Source organism: Sinocyclocheilus grahami, unplaced genomic scaffold (assembly GCF_001515645.1).
Source record: "Sinocyclocheilus grahami isolate Dianchi unplaced genomic scaffold, SAMN03320097.WGS_v1.1 scaffold544.1, whole genome shotgun sequence".
Taxonomy (NCBI): Eukaryota; Metazoa; Chordata; class Actinopteri; order Cypriniformes; family Cyprinidae; genus Sinocyclocheilus; species Sinocyclocheilus grahami.
The window spans coordinates 583532-606509 of NW_015505723.1; the positions used below are offsets into that span (position 1 = coordinate 583532).

The 22978-nt window shown below is 37.0% G+C and overlaps 3 protein-coding genes across 4 annotated transcripts in view; 2 read left to right on the forward strand and 1 right to left on the reverse strand.

The window, feature by feature from the left end:
- Positions 1-2133: 2133 nt before the first annotated feature.
- LOC107555773 (forkhead box protein F2-like) lies at positions 2134-4849 on the forward strand. Its single transcript, XM_016238675.1, has 2 exons — positions 2134-3231; positions 4377-4849. Exons 1-2 carry the CDS (start codon positions 2277-2279, stop codon positions 4553-4555), a joined length of 1134 nt encoding a protein of 377 aa, XP_016094161.1. The 5' UTR covers positions 2134-2276; the 3' UTR covers positions 4556-4849.
- Positions 4850-13073: 8224 nt separating this feature from the next.
- On the forward strand, positions 13074-15015 carry LOC107555772 (forkhead box C1-B-like). Of its 2 annotated transcripts, none has more exons than XM_016238672.1 (2): positions 13074-13232; positions 13327-15015. In XM_016238672.1, the coding sequence occupies exon 2, from the start codon at positions 13354-13356 to the stop codon at positions 14653-14655; it is 1302 nt and encodes a 433-aa protein (XP_016094158.1). In that variant the 5' UTR covers positions 13074-13232; positions 13327-13353; the 3' UTR covers positions 14656-15015. The 2 variants fall into 2 exon arrangements, with proteins under 2 accessions (XP_016094158.1, XP_016094159.1); XM_016238673.1 differs by having other exon boundaries at positions 13330-15015.
- Positions 15016-19879: 4864 nt separating this feature from the next.
- Positions 19880-22978, reverse strand: part of gmds (GDP-mannose 4,6-dehydratase) — a 72687-nt gene continuing 69588 nt past the window's right edge. The window contains exons 10-11 of the mRNA XM_016238676.1: positions 20324-20392; positions 19880-20234 (exon numbers count right to left, since the gene is read on the reverse strand). Coding sequence (XP_016094162.1) covers positions 20172-20234; positions 20324-20392 — 132 coding nt within the window. The 3' untranslated portion in view covers positions 19880-20171. The remainder of the gene's footprint in view (positions 20235-20323; positions 20393-22978) is intronic.

Here is a 22978-nt window from a genome sequence, read left to right on the forward strand (position 1 = left end):
TTACTAATTACTTTAGCATCATTACTCCAGTCACATGTTCCTTCAGAAATCATTCTAATTTGCTGCTCAAAAACATTTATTATTATTATTATTATAATGTTGAAAACAGCTAAATAGAATTGTTTTAAGTTTTTTTGATGAATAGACAGTTCAGAAGAACAGCATTTATCTGAAATAGAAATATTTTGTAACATTATAAATGTCTTTATCATCACTTTAATGCATCCTTGCTATCTAAAAAGTATTAATTTCTATCATTTAATAATTAATATATAATGATTTAAAAATACTGACTCCAAGCTTTTGAATGGTATAGTATAATGTTACAAAAGCTTTTTATTTCAGATGCTGATCTTTGGATCTTTCATCAAAGAATCCTGAAAAAAATATACTCAACTGTTTTAATACTGACAATAACAACAATAATAAATGTTTCTTGAACAGCAAATCAGCGTATTAGAATGATTTCTGCAGGATCATGTGCACTGAAAACTGGAGTAATGATGCAGAAAATGTAGCATTGTCATCAGAGGAATGAATTGAAAGGAGGTAGAGCTTTTTTGCATTGGCTCCCAAACTCTGGAATAGCCTTCCTGATAACGTTCGGGGTTCAGACACACTCTCTCTGTTTAAATCTAGATTAAAGACACATCTCTTTGGCCAAGCATTCAAATAATGCATCTCATAATCTTTTACTGCAGTTACATCTGATCAAATGCTCATAATTATTCTTTAGTTTGGGTTAAACAAATCAAATTTGCTTGGTTGGAACAGCAGCTACGCTAATTATGTCTCTATTTGTTTCTCTGTTTTTTGTAACTAGGATTTACACAAGCTTCAGTCTGGATCCAGAACACCTGAGAAGAGATGATGCCAACCCCTCAGAGGACCTCAGATGATGCCAACCCTGAAACAACATACAGAACTACCACATTTTGCTATAAGTTTGATTGCATCATATAATAATTGCTGTTAATAGTCTTCATCTTCTGTTTTATTACATCTTAAATCGATTTTCCCGTACATTTCTGCCATATGTACATTAACTGACAGTCACCACTGATAAACTACCACTAAATATTGTAGAAACTTAATTTGCTGTAAAGTTGCTTTGCAATGATTTGTATCCTGAAAAGCGCTGTACAAATAAACTTGACTTGACTTGACTTCTGAGCAGTACAGCCAAATTAGAAAAACAACTTGTCCTTAGTTGAGACAAACTCTAAAACAGACTTGTGACCCCGTGTCCCTGGCAGAAAGTGAAGACAAGAACCTGTCTGGAGTTGATTCAAATGCAGCTTTTAGAGCTGATGCCACTCGTAAGGAGAAGAGAACAAACTTTGAGGACATCTTTAAATATTCAGTGAGGAGAATCTGGAACTCACAACGCTTTTTTTAACCTTTATAAACGTTTAGGTGGAGTGTAATTTCCACACCACTACTGACACTGAAAAAAATGGCAAACATAATGACTGTAACTACTGTAAGGGAAACAGGTCAATTTAGCTCAAAGGGAATCATTTAAGATTTTATAGGGAATTTGGACAGAATCGCTGTTTCACTGATCACTGAGTCGGCCAGCGATTCATTGAACGAGCCGTATAACATCAATACTGCAATGGATATTAATATCCAAAGTACAGTGAAAACACTATTTATTAGCTCAGTAACAAGATCGGCAGTTTAAGATATTAACTTGTAAGCACAAAACACAAGATACTTCTCTTTTCAATATGAATAAGGCTTTATTGGATAAATCTAAGACAATATGAACTAATCTAACACATAAACAGACGCACTCACACATTCACACAAGTTGCAGGAAGAGAGAAAGTGAGGAAAGAATGAGTCCCCATAAACCATAAAAACAAACCTGTGTGTGTGTGTGTGGTGGTCTGTCTACTGTAAGCAATGTAATTTTCTTTTGTCTGTTTTAAAATAAATGTTCATTTTAACTTTAACATTTAAAACAAAAGCACTAACAGACGAATTATCCGCATAACAATTATGTTTTAAAAAGTAGGCCTACCTTAATCTTTAAATATGTAGTAACCTAACCAATGTAAGGAAATATGCTAGACGCGTTTACGTTTATATAAATAAATTTTGTTAAATTAGCATAAGCGTGGCGTTTATTCTTGGAACCCGTGTTCTCTCGAACCTCGTTATTGGTTATCGAATAGGCTATTTCTGTCTTTGTGGCTTTGCTTAAGCCTTTTCTTCTGTCAACGTCAACGTTTGTCAGCCAGCTGTGTTCGTACGTCAGCGCGGGACAGATGACGACTGAGAGCTCCCACGGACCACTGCGCTCGACTCCCCCGATGAGGACCAGTCCAGAGTCCAGCGCGGTGCACCCAGGACTGATGAACGCGACAGCTAGCTTGGAGGACCATGGCGCAGTGTCCAAGACTAAAAAGACTAACTCAGGACTGCGACGCCCGGAGAAACCGCCCTACTCTTACATTGCACTCATTGTGATGGCAATTCAGAGCACACCGACAAAGCGACTCACGCTGAGTGAGATTTACCAATTCTTACAAACACGCTTCCCTTTTTTCCGAGGCGCTTATCAGGGCTGGAAAAACTCTGTTCGGCACAACTTGTCCCTGAATGAGTGCTTCATTAAACTACCAAAAGGTCTTGGGCGGCCGGGGAAAGGACATTACTGGACCATAGACCCCACCAGTGAGTTTATGTTCGAGGAAGGGTCATTTCGGCGAAGACCACGAGGATTTAGGAGAAAATGTCAGGCCATGAAACCCATGTACAGAATGATGAACGGCCTAGGGTTCGGTTCCGCCATTTTACCTCAGAGCTTCGATTACCAACCTCCCACCGGCGCACTTGCGTGCCATGGCACTGGCTATAACCTGGACCTGTCTGGTAATGGTTATGAGTCAATAAACAGCGGGCACCATGGTCACATGTCCCCCAGCTCAAGACATGGTTATATGGCTAGCTGTCCAGTGCCTGGGAACGGAGACTATGGCGTGGAGAGCAACACCAGCCCAGTCCCGTCTTCTCCTGCAATAGCGGGCGCGCTTGAGGGTCACTCGCCGTATTCAGAGGGAACAGCACTATGGGCTTCTTCTTCAAATTCTCCATACCTAAAACAGCCTACTACAGTCTCAACCAATTCGCCGTCCACGGGACAGCATCCCGGCATATTCACCTACTCCCTGGAACAGGGTTACATACAGCAAAGTGCGAGAGACAACACAGACATGTCAGGTAAAAGCAAATAACGTAGCCTACATATAATCTCTGAAACATTTAGATGACATTCTATTTACTCTGAAATACACGTGTTTTAGCTATTACGTTGTCAAATATAGGCCTATCTATATGCTACATTATTTTATAACAAAACTCTAATCTAATCTAAAAAACTAATTCGAAATTCCAAAGCATAAAAATGAAAGCTCTCAGAATGTCAAAATTTCAACATATTAGGCTTAAGATGACTATAAACTATACCAAATGTTCTGAATTGATAGCTGTTAAATTCATCCTATAGCTACTTTGTGAGCATGGCTCAAAAGCGTTGCATCTTTTGCAATTGAAAGATTTTTTTAGGCCTACGTTCGACCACGTTTTTTGTTTTGTTCGAACAGTTTGGGTACAAAACCGAAAAAATGCATTAGGCTATAATATGCTATTATACTAACAATAAAAATAACAATAGCCTAATAAGAATGACTATTATCAGACAGAGGTTAAGAGTCATTCCACTTTTATCTAAACGTAAAATATATTTTAATAAATACAAAAATGTGTGAAGCTCATGCAATAAGGAAATTTAAAAATAGGACAATCCAAAAACATAAATTTGATTGAATATTGTTGAAAAACAATTTGGATACTTATAGGCCTACGTTCGACCACGTTTTTTGTTTTGTTCGAACAGTTTGGGTACAAAACAGAAAAAAATGCATTAGGCTATAATATGCTATTATACTAACAATAAAAATAACAATAGCCTAATAAGAATGACTATTATCAGACAGAGGTTAAGAGTCATTCCACTTTTATCTAAACGTAAAATATATTTTAATAAATACAAAAATGTGTGAAGCTCATGCAATAAGGAAATTTAAAAATAGGACAATCCAAAAACATACATTTGATTGAATATTGTTGAAAAACAATTTGGATACTTATAAATAAAATGGTAAAATACATTTTTGTTACACAATATTTAGGCCTACACATTTAAATGAAGACAGGGATATTTTAGGCTACTCTCAAAAGCTTATATTTGGGGCTATATAGCCCATGTATGAGCTGATAAATAAATACATTTAAAAAAACAACAACATAATTTTATGCAATGTTCATGTGTATATTTATCTCACTGTGTATATATCTGTCCTCAGTGGGTATATCGCGCTATCCGACACATTCTTCCCCAGTCGGAGAACGGAAGGACTTCATGTTGAATTTGAACGGAATTACATCTTTCCATCCGTCTGCTGGTGGATATTATCATCACCATCATCATCACCATCACCACCATCAGAGTATGCATCAAGACGTCAAACCTTGCGTGATGTAGGCTAGTCCGCTTGTTGCGGAGCAAGTTGCACAAATATAAGCACTTGGATAGCTGTGAGGTAAAGACAATTAATGAAGGATTAATAATTGTACACTCACAAGATGCTTGGAAATTTATCTTTGAAAACCATGCAGCGAAAAAGCCCCTGCGACATGACTTGACCTCACCGCACCAAGCGCATATGAAACAATTAAACTCATGAAGTCATGGACTTGCCACTTTATGCCTTGTGGTTACATTTCAGTAGAGTTTGAATTAAGCACATATAAGTATATTTCACTTAATCTGTATAGTGCAGTGTGATGTTAGCAATAAAACATTTAAAAGGAAAGTGTGTTTTTGCCTGACCGATAGGCCAAGACTCTCTATCTATCTATCTATCTATCTATCTATCTATCTATCTATCTATCTATCTATCGAGTGAAAAATCCAAATATGTTTTTCCCCATCAGTGTTTTTTTTATGTTGATTACAATCACCTATAGTTTAAAACCCTCGAACATCAGAATAATTGTTGTAAATTCTGCCTTCCAAACTTAAATTATTGCATCATATTTTTGTAATAGCGGTTGTGCAAACAAGCGAACAATACGCCTATACAATAAGTCAGTTTTTTAATAAAGGTATATTTTTAACCCAGGTTTAAATATATTTTTTACACATTCAGGTTGCGGCAAGTTGTTTTTAGTAAGTTGTAATCACATTACTACTTCGGTTAGTATGATTATTATTATTATTATTTTAATTTAAAATTTCAGGCATATATTTTGCAGTTTCATTTATTGTTTCGTGTTTCATAATTTCATAAAAACCATATAATAGCCCAGTCCTTTTAATGGCAGGTTTCATAGTGACAACATGCTCTCGGTCCCATTTATCTTTTAGAAATGTTCAATGACAATTTTGTTGCCGTAACGTTATGCCTTTACAGAAATTTGACATGAAAAATAATACTAATAAATATATTGCCCTGTGAAATAGCCTATTTACTGGAGTAAAATGGTGTTACAACTAGCCCCGGTCTTCCTCGTTTAGCCTAAGATTATTAACATTTCTTTAGGTTAACCTAAAGAAGGAAAAAGATCAAATTAAATAGGCTACAGCAACGTTGTGAACAACGAGGAATTAAATTATTTTCTTCTATACTCTACAATTTAAAATAAAGAAAAAATTTGAAATTAGGCAAATTATTATTCAACATAATTTACATTTAGCCTAATCTACCCAACATTTTTTTAATTAATCGCCAGTTTGGTCAACATGATAAATTAGGCTACAGGTTTTGTTATTTGATTACTTTAGAATGTTTTGGTAACATTGTAATAACTCTTAAATCAATCACTTTTAAATCAGTTTCGTCCCGTCGCAACGCAGTGAACATATTTTAGGCTATAGCCTATTTCTAAGTTATACTTGCAGCAGTGCCCTAGGGAATTTGACCCATTCGAATGAGTAAAGAAAAAAATCTTCATTTTGAAAAGTAAAAGGTCACATCTGTCACTATAAGAAACAAAAAGTTCAGCTCATTTCACAAAATTATTCGTGTGATTGTTAGTGGCGCAGCCAGTAGAAGCTTTTAGAAGGTCATCTACCGCCATCTATTGATGACTTAATGTACCTTCACGCGACGCCTGTGAAATAGACTCGACGATTGCCAATTTTCCTTCTGATTTTATAAACAAAGCGGCATACCTGAGCGAATATTTGGAAAGGATTACAATGAGACATTTATAGCTACTAATAAACACGGATTATACTCACAGCTACATTCATCTACATCAATCGCACCCGTCTTCAAAACGCAGTTATCTTCCAAAAAACACAAAGCCTTATTATTAAAGCATATTGAAGGTACTTATATAGACAAGAAAAATCCAAATATGTTTTTCCCCATCAGTGTTTTTTTTATGTTGATTACAATCACCTATAGTTTAAAACCCTCGAACATCAGAATAATTGTTGTAAATTCTGCCTTCCAAACTTAAATTATTGCATCATATTTTTGTAATAGCGGTTGTGCAAACAAGCGAACAATACGCCTATACAATAAGTCAGTTTTTTAATAAAGGTATATTTTTTACACATTCAGGTTGCGGCAAGTTGTTTTTAGTAAGTTGTAATCACATTACTACTTCGGCTAGTATGATTATTATTAAATCCAAATATGTTTTTCCCCATCAGTGTTTTTTTTATGTTGATTACAATCACCTATAGTTTAAAACCCTCGAACATCAGAATAATTGTTGTAAATTCTGCCTTCCAAACTTAAATTATTGCATCATATTTTTGTAATAGCGGTTGTGCAAACAAGCGAACAATACGCCTATACAATAAGTCAGTTTTTTAATAAAGGTATATTTTTAACCCAGGTTTAAATATATTTTTTACACATTCAGGTTGCGGCAAGTTGTTTTTAGTAAGTTGTAATCACATTACTACTTCGGTTAGTATGATTATTATTATTATTATTTTAATTTAAAATTTCAGGCATATATTTTGCAGTTTCATTTATTGTTTCGTGTTTCATAATTTCATAAAAACCATATAATAGCCCAGTCCTTTTAATGGCAGGTTTCATAGTGACAACATGCTCTCGGTCCCATTTATCTTTTAGAAATGTTCAATGACAATTTTGTTGCCGTAACGTTATGCCTTTACAGAAATTTGACATGAAAAATAATACTAATAAATATATTGCCCTGTGAAATAGCCTATTTACTGGAGTAAAATGGTGTTACAACTAGCCCCGGTCTTCCTCGTTTAGCCTAAGATTATTAACATTTCTTTAGGTTAACCTAAAGAAGGAAAAAGATCAAATTAAATAGGTACACATTCAGGTTGCGGCAAGTTGTTTTTAGTAAGTTGTAATCACATTACTACTTCGGTTAGTATGATTATTATTATTTTAATTTAAAATTTCAGGCATATATTTTGCAGTTTCATTTATTGTTTCGTGTTTCATAATTTCATAAAAACCATATAATAGCCCAGTCCTTTTAATGGCAGGTTTCATAGTGACAACATGCTCTCGGTCCCATTTATCTTTTAGAAATGTTCAATGACAATTTTGTTGCCGTAACGTTATGCCTTTACAGAAATTTGACATGAAAAATAATACTAATAAATATATTGCCCTGTGAAATAGCCTATTTACTGGAGTAAAATGGTGTTACAACTAGCCCCGGTCTTCCTCGTTTAGCCTAAGATTATTAACATTTCTTTAGGTTAACCTAAAGAAGGAAAAAGATCAAATTAAATAGGCTACAGCAACGTTGTGAACAACGAGGAATTAAATTATTTTCTTCTATACTCTACAATTTAAAATAAAGAAAAAATTTGAAATTAGGCAAATTATTATTCAACATAATTTACATTTAGCCTAATCTACCCAACATTTTTTTAATTAATCGCCAGTTTGGTCAACATGATAAATTAGGCTACAGGTTTTGTTATTTGATTACTTTAGAATGTTTTGGTAACATTGTAATAACTCTTAAATCAATCACTTTTAAATCAGTTTCGTCCCGTCGCAACGCATTGAACATATTTTAGGCTATAGCCTATTTCTAAGTTATACTTGCAGCAGTGCCCTAGGGAATTTGACCCATTCGAATGAGTAAAGAAAAAAATCTTCATTTTGAAAAGTAAAAGGTCACATCTGTCACTATAAGAAACAAAAAGTTCAGCTCATTTCACAAAATTATTCGTGTGATTGTTAGTGGCGCAGCCAGTAGAAGCTTTTAGAAGGTCATCTACCGCCATCTATTGATGACTTAATGTACCTTCACGCGACGCCTGTGAAATAGACTCGACGATTGCCAATTTTCCTTCTGATTTTATAAACAAAGCGGCATACCTGAGCGAATATTTGGAAAGGATTACAATGAGACATTTATAGCTACTAATAAACACGGATTATACTCACAGCTACATTCATCTACATCAATCGCACCCGTCTTCAAAACGCAGTTATCTTCCAAAAAACACAAAGCCTTATTATTAAAGCATATTGAAGGTACTTATATAGACAAGTAAAATTACCTGGAAACGACCATATAAACACAGTTCGTAAACTATAGGGCAATAAAAGAAAGAGGTTCTCGTATGACAATGTTGCCAATCACAATATTAAATGTTGGGATAAGTATTATCTGGGGATGACAGCTGCAACAATGCAGAAAAATAAGAAGAATATGAAGATCTTATTTCAGCAAACAAGACATTGCTTTTACAAAATAGAATCATTATTGTATATTAATAATTAGTATATTTAACAAAAAATGGGATGGGATCTAGACTCCAGGTGTCAAACATCAGTGGTCACTCACTGAAAAAGAAATACACTGATGCAACATTCTTTTTGACCTTATCTGAATTTAAAAAAAAAAAAAAAGGCTATAGGATACTGACAGAGACAGCACATCCAGGTGGCACTTTGAACAACCATAATGTCAAATGGAAAGAAAAAAAACCCCGAACCAAATGGTTGCTGAATTCATTTAGCCTTGCAGAGTTTCATGCTCTTTTTCCTACATGTCATGAAAACTGTGCACCAGATGTGTTTCTGTATAGAGTTCACTGCTGATTGACTGTTAAACAAAGACACATTTAAAGTATGTCCTTGTAAATGATGCCTTCAAGTCTTGCACTGTTACAGTACAAGCAAAACTTAAATCTAAGGAATCAATTTTCAGTGTTTTTCTTGGCATACCAGTGCATTTCTAGCTGCAGATTTGCATTTCCAAAATGATAAACAATTAAATAAAAATGTAATATTTTATTAGACATTCTGAGATGCATGTAGAACATTTTATCTAATGCACAAGATAAAATGTTGATGAAAAGAAAACATAATCTGGGATCTCTCTCACTGGAGCAACTAAAACAATTCAATTCAAGAGCAGAATGACTTTCATTAAAGAGATGACTTGCAGCATTGTGAGTCAGGGCATGTGTTTTAGCTCTAGGCTTGCATATTTTGTTTATTGACCTCATACAAGACATAATCTTGTATTGTGGTGGTGAGCAGAAAAAAAGCTAAAACGATGGCAAACCAGCAATATATTTACTACCATACCACAGTCAGTTATTAAAACAGTTAATGCAAGCCAAATATGAGCTTGGACTTAGAAATCGGCGTTGTATTAACGTTATCTATACATTTTCCATTTTAAAATGTCATAATAGTGCTAAAGTAATAGTGAGAGCAAGGAAAAGCCTTTCCACTTTATTCAGTATGTGTGCTTTTTATACTTAGCTTGCCTTCACTAATAAAAGTGGTGCAAGGGTTCTCCCTAGCGGCCAAAGTTGAAATCGTGTTTTTTTTCTTTTTACTTGTAAATAAAACCAAATAAATTGTTATTTATATTAATATTTCAAGTCTGATTACTATTTTTAAAGGCTGGCAAACACATCTGTCATGACTCAGCAACGAACTCTTAATGAGTGGGTCACAATATCAAGGCTGTAGATAGTTTTGGGATAGTGTGAATGAAACAAAATACATGATTTTATTATTACTGATAATCTCTCACTCTGCTGATTACAATCTCAAAACTCTGGCAAACAAAGTCGTCATGGCTCAGCAATGAACTCTAGTGTGTATCACATTCCCAAGCAAATGAAGAAGCAAAAATAAACAATACACAGTATTTACCTCAGTATTACAGTGCCATAATCTATTAAAGGTGGGATGTTCGCCGTTCCAGAACTTCCGTCAGACTTTGCCAACAAATGAAACACACCTCCTTTTCCAAACCACGGTATCTTTTCCTGTCAAGCAAAAGCAAAGCAAGCTCTTTAAGCACTTTCTCAGCAGCTCCTTGCAGCGATGAAAAGCTTTACAGTTCACTGTTCACACTCATTCTTTACATGGTCCTGTCGCAGCTTCCGGCTGTGATCGCGCAAAATGATTGACAGACAGCAAACGCATCAGAGGCTTTCTGATTGGCTAAACACATAATTCGACTGTCATAATCTCAGGGCAGTTATATTTCAATGATAGTCAGTGATCATTTCCTTTATGTTACAGCATCTTTCATGGAAGTTCTCTCTGACTTTAAACTCTAGTTTAAACTTTGGGCAAAGTTAAGCAGACTTGTAAAGAATGCGGACGACAGCTGTGACATCAGCTCATGAGGGGCTTCATGCACCTCATGCTCATGAATAATGCTACTTCTATGCAGCTGGCGATGGAACATTCCTTTTAGTGCATTAGCTGATTGCATCCCTAACCCATTCGCTGTAGTTAACCGCATTGTTTGAAGAAGTTAGTGTGTGGTCTTGCCTGTTCGCGTGCAGTCTGACATCTGTGCACCAGTGCAGCGTCCCATGCTACTATTCTTCAAACGCAAAAGGAACAACAGAGATTCATTTCTTATTGAGAGAATTTCTTATTCATCATTATGCAAACTGCGGAACTCATTAATGGATCATGCAATTATTATTCACAATATATACACATCATTTGTATAGGCTATATTTAAGTAAAATAATAGCTGCAGGCATATATATATATTTAAATTACAATATGTAATTCACATGTTTATTTGCAAGTTATGTAGGCTATATATGCTTAGTTGATATAAAAAGCAACATTAAATATTGGTATAGAAAAGGTTACATGAACCAGGTGTAAAGGTAAAAAATAAAAACTGATTAAAATGGTGAAAAACAGTTACAGATGCTAAGATAGGCCTAAACCTTCTTTACCTTATTAATATTCATTGTAACCTAAAATCTTGACTTTGATTTAAAAAAAGTCAAGCCATTTAGTAGCCTATTATACTAAATGGCTGTTATTAGGAGACGAATTACCCAAAATGGGTGCTTTAATAAAATGGCCACAAGGGGACGATCAAACACAGATTTAGCAGGTGAATTTGGCCACCCTACAGACTCGCTCCTCATTTTGTGCTCCACTTTAATGCTCCTCACCGCACCGCGCTGAATCGACCTAATTCCTCGGGGTTTAAATGGCCATGAATATAGCAAGAAAAGAAAGAATACGTGAATAAGTGAAAATATGAGCCAGGACATTGTAACCAATTTTTAATTTGAACCACAATAACATTAAGAACATTAAGAATTAAGACGAAGGATTTTAGTTCAAAACAAATAAATTGGGCAAATAACAGTTTTCCAACGTGAATTACATTTACGTTTATTCCTTTAGCAGTAAGTACTTGGTCAATGCAGTTATTTGATTAGTCATTTTTAAAGATATAATAAGCTGTGAATGATGCTTTGTGACATATCTTCTTCTCATCTAATTGGCTAACATAATATCGCGATATATGTTAATATATTTGTAAATTAACTACAATAAACGCAGTATATCATAAAAAGTCAAACAAACACCCAACAGAAAAAAATAAATAAATAAAATGCAAATGGATAAAAACCGCTGCTTCTTTGTATAGCCATATTACAAATGTTGTTGATGAAACATGCCATATTAATTATTTATCATGGTGTTTCATTTCTATATATTGATGTTATTGTTGTCATTGGTAATAATGAATTGATAATGATGTTTTAGTTTTTCATGTAATGATTGACGCAGTCAATTATTTTTTTTTATAATTTATTTGATTTAGGATACCTTCTCTTTTTTGCCAACGAGAGAATAACAATTTAACTTATTTTACTTAGTTTTTGTCCTTTTCTCATCCATTTTATATTTATGTGCAAATGACAAACAAATTTAATATTAAATACTTTACAACCCAAAAGCATGTTAAACAGTTGGTCAGCAAATATATTGCGCGGTGTCACTAGTTATCTAACAAACTGCCAATTTTCTATCAATAGTAGCTTTCCTTCATTTTCATTGTCATGATGAAGAAAAATGCACAAGCGGTGCGACTTCTCAACGGTAACCTAAAGCTATTATTAACTCTGAGACGACATGTCTTAACACTTAAAGAAAATTAAAGCAGCACTGAAGTGTAAACGCACTGACACGCACCAACAAAGAATAGGTGCAAAGCACAATTTGGGTGGCTTTTCGTTCATCTAGCATTTTAATTTTCTTGTTTCTGAAAAACAAACACCGCTTTACTTCACCCCAAATGAATCCTGACACGTGAACGAAAACAGGGAGCCATTCTTGTTCGACGGGCCGGCTGCAACTCTGTAAAAACACGAGACATCTTTACAAATATTATAAATCTGTTTTACCTCCTGTTTTTAATATTGACCATGTACTTTTATACAAAACATGCCATTTTACACCCTGCAGCAGATGTCAGCGATTCAATTTATTTCACGTCTTAAGCAGCCCGAGGATGTGAGAATTTTCTCGTTTTCTGTCAACATTTCTACTCTTTCCGTGTTGTTTGCGTCTTCCTTATCTTTAACTCAAGGGTAGACTATGCCTATACCCAGAGGGAAAAGGTCTTCGGGTACAGTCTTTCCACAAACAGCTCACGAGCGCTTATTGGTCGTGAGATGAGTTTAGGGAGGAGCGCTGAGCTCAGCCAAAAGGCAGAATTGGTAATTCGGTGAAAAAGTCCCTGTGAAGTGACGGACGCGGGAAGTTCACAGGTTTTCCCTATTCACTGCCTTCTCCACGTAAGACCATTGCCTCTCGTTCGCCTGCACAGCGAAGACCTGAAAATCCGCTTGGGAAGAAACTTTGAATGAGAAGTTTTGAGACAAGACACTGAAGGAAAAGGTGGAAGTGACGAACTTCGGAATGAATTTTCTTCTCGAAGTGAATTAAGACGTCTGCCTAGATTTTAACCTTCTTTATCTCTGTTCGTCCGCAGCAGGAGAGCGTTGGAGAGAGGGGTACGATGCAGGCGCGCTACCCCGTGTCTAGCCAAAGCCCTCTAGGCGTAGTGCCTTATATCACCGGGGATCAAGGCTTTTATCGAGCCGCTGCCGGAGGTGGATACTCCGGTATGCCTGCGCCTATGAGCATGTACTCTCACGCAGCGCACGAGCAGTACCCCGGCGGCATGGCCCGCGCATACGGGCCGTATGCCCCTGCGCAGCAGCCCAAGGACATGGTCAAACCTCCGTATAGCTACATCGCGCTCATCACCATGGCCATCCAGAACTCAGCCGACAAAAAGATCACGCTGAATGGGATCTACCAGTTTATCATGGAGCGCTTTCCATATTACCGGGACAATAAGCAAGGCTGGCAGAACAGCATACGGCATAATTTGTCGCTCAACGAGTGCTTTGTCAAGGTGCCAAGAGATGATAAGAAGCCTGGTAAGGGCAGCTACTGGACTCTAGACCCGGACTCATATAACATGTTTGAAAACGGCAGCTTCTTGCGACGGAGGCGCCGCTTCAAGAAGAAGAACGTGCTGAGGGACCGAGAGGAGCGGGACCGGCAGGGCAAAGACAGCCAGGGACAAGCGTGCGAGCAAGACGCGCAGCAGCCAGTGAAGCTCCGGGATATAAAGACCGAGAACGGGGCCTGCACGCCCCCGCAGGACAGCACTCCACCCCTCAGCACCGTGCCTAAAACGGAGAGTCCAGACAGGAGCGGTGGGAGTGCGTGTAGCGGGAGTCCTCAGTCGCAAACGCCACAACAGGCCTTTAGCATGGATACAATCATGACCGGGCTTCGAGGCTCCCCGCAGCACGCGGCAGAGCTGCCGGCCTCTCGCGCCGCGCTGCCAGGCTCTGTGTCTCTGACCTACTCGCCGTCCCCGCAGCCCGCCCATTACAGTCCACCCTGCGGCCAGCCCGCCACTTACCACTGCAACATGCAAGCGACGAGCCTGTACACTGGGGAGCGCGGCCACGGGGATGACACTTTACCGGAATACACAAACACGACAAGCGCCTCCTCTATCTCACACCCCCACCAGAGCTCGAGCCTGGAGAGCCAGCACTTGCAGCAGAACCGACTCGCGCCCTGGTACCTCAGTCAGTCCGGAGAGCTGGGGCACCTGAGCGCCAGCTATCCCGGCCAGCAGCAGAACTTTCACGCGGTGCGCGAGATGTTCGAGACGCAACGGATAGCTCTGAACAGCTCTCCGGTGACCGGAAGCAATAGCTGTCAAATGGCTTTCCCGTCCAGTCAGCCACTCTACCGGGCTTCCGGAGCCTTTGTATACGACTGCAGCAAGTTCTGACCAAACGTTTCATGAATTTCAGAATTGTTTAATATATATATTTGTATTATGTGCCATGTGTTTGTAATTTAAGGAAGCTTTTAGGTCAGTGAACTCGGGCTGATGTGCGAGTTTGTGTTGCAAGATAATTCCGCTGCACATAAACATTCTCTCCCTGCTCGTCCATCAAGATAGATTAAAAGAAAATGTGTTAATTTATTTCATGCAAGAGCAGGTGCACCAACTTTGCAAGGAAATGTCTTAAGTATTTATAATCAATTCAGTATAGAAAGGTAACGAGTGTACAACCGAGTTACAGTTTTTTCTTATACCTTTTGAAAATATCTAAAGTTACTATTTGTTTAATAAATTGTCGTCTTGTTGGAGTTAAACTCTCGAGTGATTTATCGATTTGTAATGCCTGTTGAATCCATTATTTACTTAAATGACTGTCAGAGCTTGTTATTGATTAGCGGCCACAAAACGCAAGGAATACTTTTTAAAACGTTGTTCAAACATAGCTGGCTAGCAAATATTTGCCAATGTTCTTATTTTCCTCCTAAAAATATTTGGCTCTTAATAAGGCATTCCTTGGACAGGGGTTGGGGGTGGGGGTCAAAGGTTTAAAAACATCTGGAAATGATTATTTTTTCACTTACGCGTGCAAGGAGTCTTTAAATTGTTCCTAACCTAAAAATGCATTTACTAACAAAAACAAAAAACAATGTTTAATAACAACTATTACAAACACCTGACAAAATTTCAATGATCAATACAGCGTTATAGGCTACAATTTTTTATGTAAATTAAAAAAATTATCGAGCTCTTTATTTGACAGGACTTTGTCCCCCGTTTACCTATAAATCTCTTAACGAGTAATGTTCGTAATTTTTATAACTTGATAAACGTCCTATGTGTTCCTATGTAATTTGTTTCTTAACTAATACTTTAGAGAAATATATATTTATAGGGAATAAATATGTTTCTAGTTTTAATATGATAAAAATATTTTACTGAGATATATCTTGCAGTCTTGTTTTATTTATGCTATTTAGTTGAGCGTTTTTGCCGTGTTCTCTTTTTATAATGTTGGCACACTAGTGAACTGCACTTTTGCAATCTTGCGGAATGTAGACAACCATTGTCTTTGATAGAAGTTTTCATTTGTAAACACATAATAGATTAAAAAGCAGATAAACAGCAGATGAAAGAATTGCTGTAGGCCAGACATGTTGAGCCAGCCATGTAAAATATGGGCTTAATAAATCAAATGATTAATTCAGCCAGAACCTCAAAACAAAAGCATTCTACTCGGTATGTGACTTAGTGCTTTGTTGATTTCTGCGTTGCTTTTTTTTAACATACAGTAAATGTAAAACAAATAGGCCTATACGTCGATATGTTTTAACTCAAGATAGGCCTACGGACACTAACCAAATAACGAATTACTCTATTTAACATTTCAGTGCAATTGAAATAAGATAATTGTCTAATTTAGATTTGTTGTCCTGATACATATTCAGCAATATTTAAATATGCAGATGCGCACAGCGATGTGTAAAGCTTCTTGCAGTCATCGAAAGCAGAAACTGTGGGCCTTGCAGTGCAGTGCAGTGCAGTGCTTGTATCTATTTGGTGTATAATTGGCCCCGTAAATGATCTGGTGTTTTGTGATTATATAAACGCTGTGACTAAAGGTTGTGCATGATTCACAGATACGGTTTAAATAGGTCTCAAGTGTAAATCAAGAGAAACAAATGAGTAGAAACAGGAAGAAATATGAAAAAAGAAGGCAGTAAGAAAGAAAGAAAAAACCTGTGAATAAGCTTTACAGCGTCAAGTCTGTAAGTATCGTTGCAAGGTCAGCTCGAGGGGATTTGACTTTGTATGAAGGGCTTAAGTGGCAAATGCATTACAGCTGCGCGCGGGCAGTGTTAGGGGCTCGCGCCAGTGAAAAGGTGTCTTTGTTGTGATCAGCTGCGTGTTTCAAGGTTGAGTTGCGCGCGAGGGGAATATGATACAGCAGAGAGAGCCTTCTGGAATTAACGTGGCACGTTTTAACCAGATGCAGATCTCATAACATGCCTGAGAAGTGTGTTTGTTTGTTTATTTTAAATCGATGTGTATCATGCGTGATATCCTGTGATGGGTATATTTCACAATTTCCTGATACATTTTGCGGCCTCTTTAAATGAGATAAATGCAGGACAATCTGTCCAATTAATTTTCAATAGTGTTTAAGTGCGTTTTGCGAAGTGCTGCTAATTTATTGTAGGCTAATTCAACAGTTTGTATTAGCCTATAATAAACAGGTCGTAGTTTATCATAATATTAGGCTAATAGTAGGTTAAGTAGAAATATTGATGTATTATTATAACAAGAACAACAAAACAAAATAGTATATATCAAATTAAAAAGCAATGAAATATAAGCTACATAATTTTAGTCTATTTATATTCAACACTGTAAAAGTGAAAAATGGTTTGATAGGGCAAACAACAAACTAGAACTCTATAGGCCTGATTTACCTCGGCCTAAAACACATCTAATGTGAACAATTTTGTTGGTAGTAAACATATTTGCTAAATGTTAGCAATTAAGTTACAGTATATATATTAACATCTTATGTGTTTTATTTCTCTTTTAGCTGCTAAATAAAAGCAGCAATAAACGCGTCCATCAACCTTGTGAAGAAGCGCCGTGCTCCCAATTGAAAAAAAACATCTTTAGTGTTATGATACATGTTAGCTACTTTAAATGCCACATTTAAAATGTTCTTAACATTTCCTACATATTTATATCAAACTTAAATATTTAATAATAATTCAAAACCTTGTAGGCTATATCTTATAACAATACAATATAGGCTAATCCTAATTTGTTGCAGCGTGCACCTGACGAAGGCGATTGCTTTTAAACGTTAAACGTTTAAATCTTAGACATTAATAATAATGATATAAAATCATTTTTCTCACGGACAAAAACGGAATTGCAAATAAAACTTAAGAAAACACAATGCCGTGGACTGTGAGAAAAGGTCGAGGGGCTTATCGCGGATTATCTGCTTGACGATGAAAAATAAACACAAAAATAGACACGAGTTTACCTTGACAGAGTGGATTGCAAAAATGTCAACGGATAAAATTGTGAGACGAGAAATTGTGAGTGGAAGTTCCTTATCAGTGAAATCCAAATGCTTGACACTGGCAAAGCAAATAATTCCTGCTGTGCCAAGATATAATACAGAAACAATAAACAATACCGAACAAAGGGTGAGACTAATTATAATACTGAGGAAGTTCACTGAAATATAAAAGCAATATAAATGCAATATGATATATAACAGCATAAAATATAATTATAAAATAAACTGAGAGAATATAAATGAACGACAGAATACCACTATATAAAATTCTCCATATTGCTATACATTTTTTAAATATTTCATTATTAAATATTTAAAAAGTATATATATATAGGCCTATTTTTAAATACTATTTCATTATTAAAACCAGCCAATAAACTTCATTTCAGGACTTTTGGGAGCAGTGCGCAAAACCAGCTGTCGCAGAGAGGATCATTTGAGTTCCGTGCATTTTTAATTACAAATCTTTTGAGATAACTGACAGAGAATATAAATAAAGCATTATATTAAATTCTTGACTTGGAGGTTTTTCACGTCCCTTAAATTTGTTATTATACTTTCATTTGTTGGTCCAATTGAATTTCACGTTTCCTAGCTTTTACGGGAATATCAGCAGGGTAGTCAAACAAAATAGCAGAAGCTATGTCCCCGCTCAAGCGTAAAAATAAACTCGCCGGGATACATAAGGTAGTTAGTGGCTGCTCGCGGCCTGTGCACCTGTACGCGGTAGATCCCGCGACCCAGGCCAGTGGAAAAGTGCTTTTTACGCTCGCGGACCGGCTAGCCACCGTCTGGTTCCAATCAGGCCCGCGCGCTCACATTGCTGCGCTGTTTGAGGCGCTTAAATGGCACTCCACTGGCTCGAGATGCCGTCTCAAAAACACAAATTCACATACATCAACCGCCCCCACTATCGCCTGTCTTACGATGGTCTCAAAGACCCCACTTTCTAGGACGTTGGTGTCAAATGACCTTCTTTTGGCACTTCGAATAGAGCAGAATATCCGTGGCCTCTTGAGTCGTTTAAAAGAAACTGATTTTACCGTGTCTCTCTCTCCTCGCTTGAAGACACTTACGCTGACAGAGGTCTCTTGCATCTGTTGTTACTTTGATGAGGACAACCGTGTCGCCATTACAAATAAACACGGCGGAGGATTTTCGCACACAGCGAAATGTCTTCACTGTCAGGGTTCAGTGGCCCAGCTGCGCCCGACGTCAGAGGTGATTAAACATGAGCTGCTTTACAAGGCCGAGTTACTGCTCCCTCAGCTGCGCGCGGTGGGCCGAGCTCGAGCATCTGGAACGAAGGAGCGCGAGGCCTCGAGGACGCCCGTTTCCCGCCGAATACAAGAGAGCGCTTGTGCTCCGAGACCGCCGAGCAACCCGCGAGAGCTGGCGCGAGCCGCTTTCTGACGCATTTCACTGTGTATTTCACTTCTGAGGCGAGAGAGAATGAAACTGAAAAGTTGACAGTAATTTTCAAAATGATGTTTACTGATTGTAACCATGTAAGCTAATTTCAAGCTATTGCTTACCGAGTCAGCAATATTAGCTAATTTTCTATAGGCCTTCTATTGCTATCGCTAATGTTGTTCTGTTTAATAGCATATAGGCTAAATTATAGGAAACAAAGGTAAAAACAACACTGTTATCACCTTAAAAGTTTTAAGCTTTTAAAATTACAAATCTACTCTGAGAACCGAACCTTTCAACATAAAACATTTAAAACCCAACGGTTCACAACCAGGAGGTCTGAAGGAGTGACTTAAAATACATGAATAAAGTAGCCTACTAAAACCATAATGAACACGTAAACCTACATATTTATGTTAATCTGACCCCCCATAAACATTTTTTTTGGGGGGTCAAAAAAGTTTGAGAACCACAAAAACACTCAAATGACTCTTTGGAGATTTTACACACATTGCAACTGAATTTTAAAACGTCACAGTTTGTATTTGCATTTTAAATAATCAGGAAACAATTTTTAAAGTTCCAACCAATTAATGTCATCGCTTCAGTTTAAGAAATCACATGAATAAAACAGCAAACAGCTTTAAAAAGCTCTACAAACCCTTTAATCCCTTATTTATACATTTCTTTCATGATTATGAATAAAAACCGCTTTATAAAAAATGGATAAAAATCATTTAGACAGAACACAAACTAAAAATCCATACACATAATCTTAAATATGACAGTATTAAGGAACAGAGAAAGGCAACAGCGGGGACCTTCAAAACACAGTGAAACTGAGATCAGAAAGCTGAAGCAGCAGCGAAAACGACAGACAGAGGAACAGAAATGCAGCTGAATGCTTCTTCCAGTGATCACACACACAAACACATGACAACCGCCTCTTTGGCATGCATGGAGATGAAGGCGTGTGGGCTCAGGCATTTGGGTTGTTCTGCATGAGCTCGATGTCCGCGTCCACCATTTCTTTAACAAGCTCCTGTTGGAATACACACATACAACAATTATTTCTCAATCTCCAGTGCACTGGAAGTGAACCGCTTTGATTTTTTTTACAGGAATGCTCACCTCGAACGTCACACGTGGTTTCCAGCCCAGGATCGTCAAGGCTTTTGAACTGTCTCCCTGTAAGAAGTCCTAGAAAAAGAGAAAAAGAGTGAGTTGGGGAAAAAACTATGACGAAGAAGAAAAAAAAACACAAAGGGGTGGTTTAGTCCTTCTTTATTAACTGGACCTCCCAACCTGTACCCCCCCCACCCCCACATACACACACACGCACTCACACTCTTCTTCACTTTCACACACCCACATACAACCGCCAGCACCACACACACAGGTGTCAAGCTCTGTGTCTCGGGGGGAAGGTGAGGGCCGACGCAGGCCATCCATCCAGCACCCCCTCTTTTCCAACCCTCTCTCAGTGCCAGAGCATGATGGATTATGTGATTCTCGTGGCCTAACCCCTTCTGTTCTCCTGCTGGGATGGCAAAACTCACACCCGCCCACACACACACACACACACACACTTAAAGGTGCTTCTCAGGTATTATAATGATTTCTGAAGGATCATGTGACACTGAAGACTGGAGTAATGATGCTGAAAATTCAGCTTTGCCATCATAAAACAATATTACATTTTAAAATATATTCAAAAAGAAAAACAATATTTTAAATTGTAATAATTTTTCACAATATTACTGTTTTAACTGTACTGTACTGTCCTGTATACTTAGTCAAATAAATGTAGCTTTGGTGAGCCTAAGAAACGTTTTTACAAAAACATTTTTACTGACACCAACATATTTGAATGGTACTGTATATATAAAATTAATATATATATATATAAAAAAAAATGATTTCATCTTTTTCATGCGTAAAAGAGATGGAGTACAATGCCGAAAAATCTGAATCTCATTGAAGTAACTCTTTCTTAGTTTTTCTTATTAGATGTTCATTTAAAAAAATTTTTTTTTTAAATTCAGATTTTGTGACACCTGATGTTGTTCAGTGTTCTATGTACTTTGTGTATGACATTATGTTCACCTTAAATATATATGCATTTATGTATGTATATTCTATATGTGGTTTTCTCTTTACCACTAGTGTATTTGGTGGTTGTTTGCATTATAAAGATACAAAACCGATTTTAGTGCTACTTCGGTAGGTTGGTATATTAACACTATATCAGTTAATGAAATTTTTATTGTAAATTTCACTTCTTTTTTTATACAGTGTAACCGAAATCACAATATACACATTAAGCTCAATTAAAGACAGTTTCACCCAAAAATAAAAATCCTGTTCTGACTTTTTCCTTTGCTGCGGAACACAAAAGATGATATCGGGCTCCAAAACAACAGTGGAATGCACTTTCATTGAATGTACAAAAAGAAGTAAACAACTTTTGTGTTCTATAGAAGAAAGTCCCACAGTTTTGCAACAACATGAGGGTGAGTAAATGATGAAAGAATTTTATTTTTAAATGAACTATCACTTTAACACTACTAGAATTATTATCATGAGCTCCTTGCACATGTGTGTAATAAAAAAAGGAGTCTTGTCTGGAGTGATCGAGAGTGAGAGAAGAGGAGGAGAGAGAGGACGGAGACAGGTATGACATGGAGAGAAAGGAAAATTATGATAAATTGAAAGCTCGGAGAGAAGAGCTGTGTGAAAGTTAAAGAGTGAGAGAGGAGAAAGCGTGAGGGAGAGGGAGCGAGGAATGCGAGGTGTCAGGAGTTCAGCAGTCTGACAGCGAGAGTAAGAGTGCCGAGAGCCAGAGTTAATTACTCAATCAAGATAACGAGCCTGGGACATGCCATTTACAGAGGGCAGCCCACAATTAACCTCCCCTCTCCCACTACACACAGCCGTGAAAGTGCGAACGCGCGCGCACACACACCCAAGATGTAATTATGACACATGGCACAAACAAACCCAACACTGGTACACAAGTTAACACACTTTTTCGCATTTACACAAAGACACCTGCTGGGAAGAAAAAAACGTTTTCTGATCTAATATAGCACAGGATTGTTTTGATCCCTCCAAATGAACAGGCTTGTTTACGTAAAAGAGTGAATTGCTCATTTTACTTTAAGTAACTAATCTAGTTAGTTGCATCTGATTTCAACCTAGTTTAAAGAACTGTTCCAGGTTCAATATAAGTTCATCAAAGTCGACAGCACTAGTGGTAAAATGTTGATCATCACAAAAATAAAATTCGACTCGTCCCTCTTTTTCTTAAACAAAAAATCACTTTAAATGAAAGCGAATGGAGCCAATCTGTAAATGGTAAAATACTCAGCTACTATAGTACAAGACAATAAACAATAAGTGTGTTGACAGTTTTAGTGTGAAAAATTAAACAATTTTACAACTTCATTACAATGACAACGTAATACCTAAAACTCTACAATGGTCAACATTATTTAAACAGATTTGCAGTTTATATAATACATGAGTATTAACAGAAGAATTAATTTGACTGCTTTTATAAAATTATAAGCATCACATTTTTGCTTTTAAATCCTCCAAAATTGTCTCACCGTAATCTTGATTTATACATTTGTTTAATTTAGAAAATGAGGAACACGCTGAAATGATTTTTTTGAGGTAACCAACATTAGACAACAAATGCTGTCAAATGAGCTTAACTTTTACTGAACCCTTTAAATGTTGCAAACTTTTAGTAACAGACATCCAGTGATGTAATATCTTCAC

Excerpts from the sequence above, each read along its gene's own strand:
- LOC107555773 (XM_016238675.1), top strand. The coding sequence starts at position 2,277 with ATGACGACTGAGAGCTCCCACGGACCACTGCGCTCGACTCCCCCGATG. Across the intron at positions 3,232-4,376 it reads AGACAACACAGACATGTCAG|TGGGTATATCGCGCTATCCG; the intron begins GTAAAAGCAAAT and ends ATCTGTCCTCAG.
- LOC107555772 (XM_016238672.1), top strand. The coding sequence starts at position 13,354 with ATGCAGGCGCGCTACCCCGTGTCTAGCCAAAGCCCTCTAGGCGTAGTG.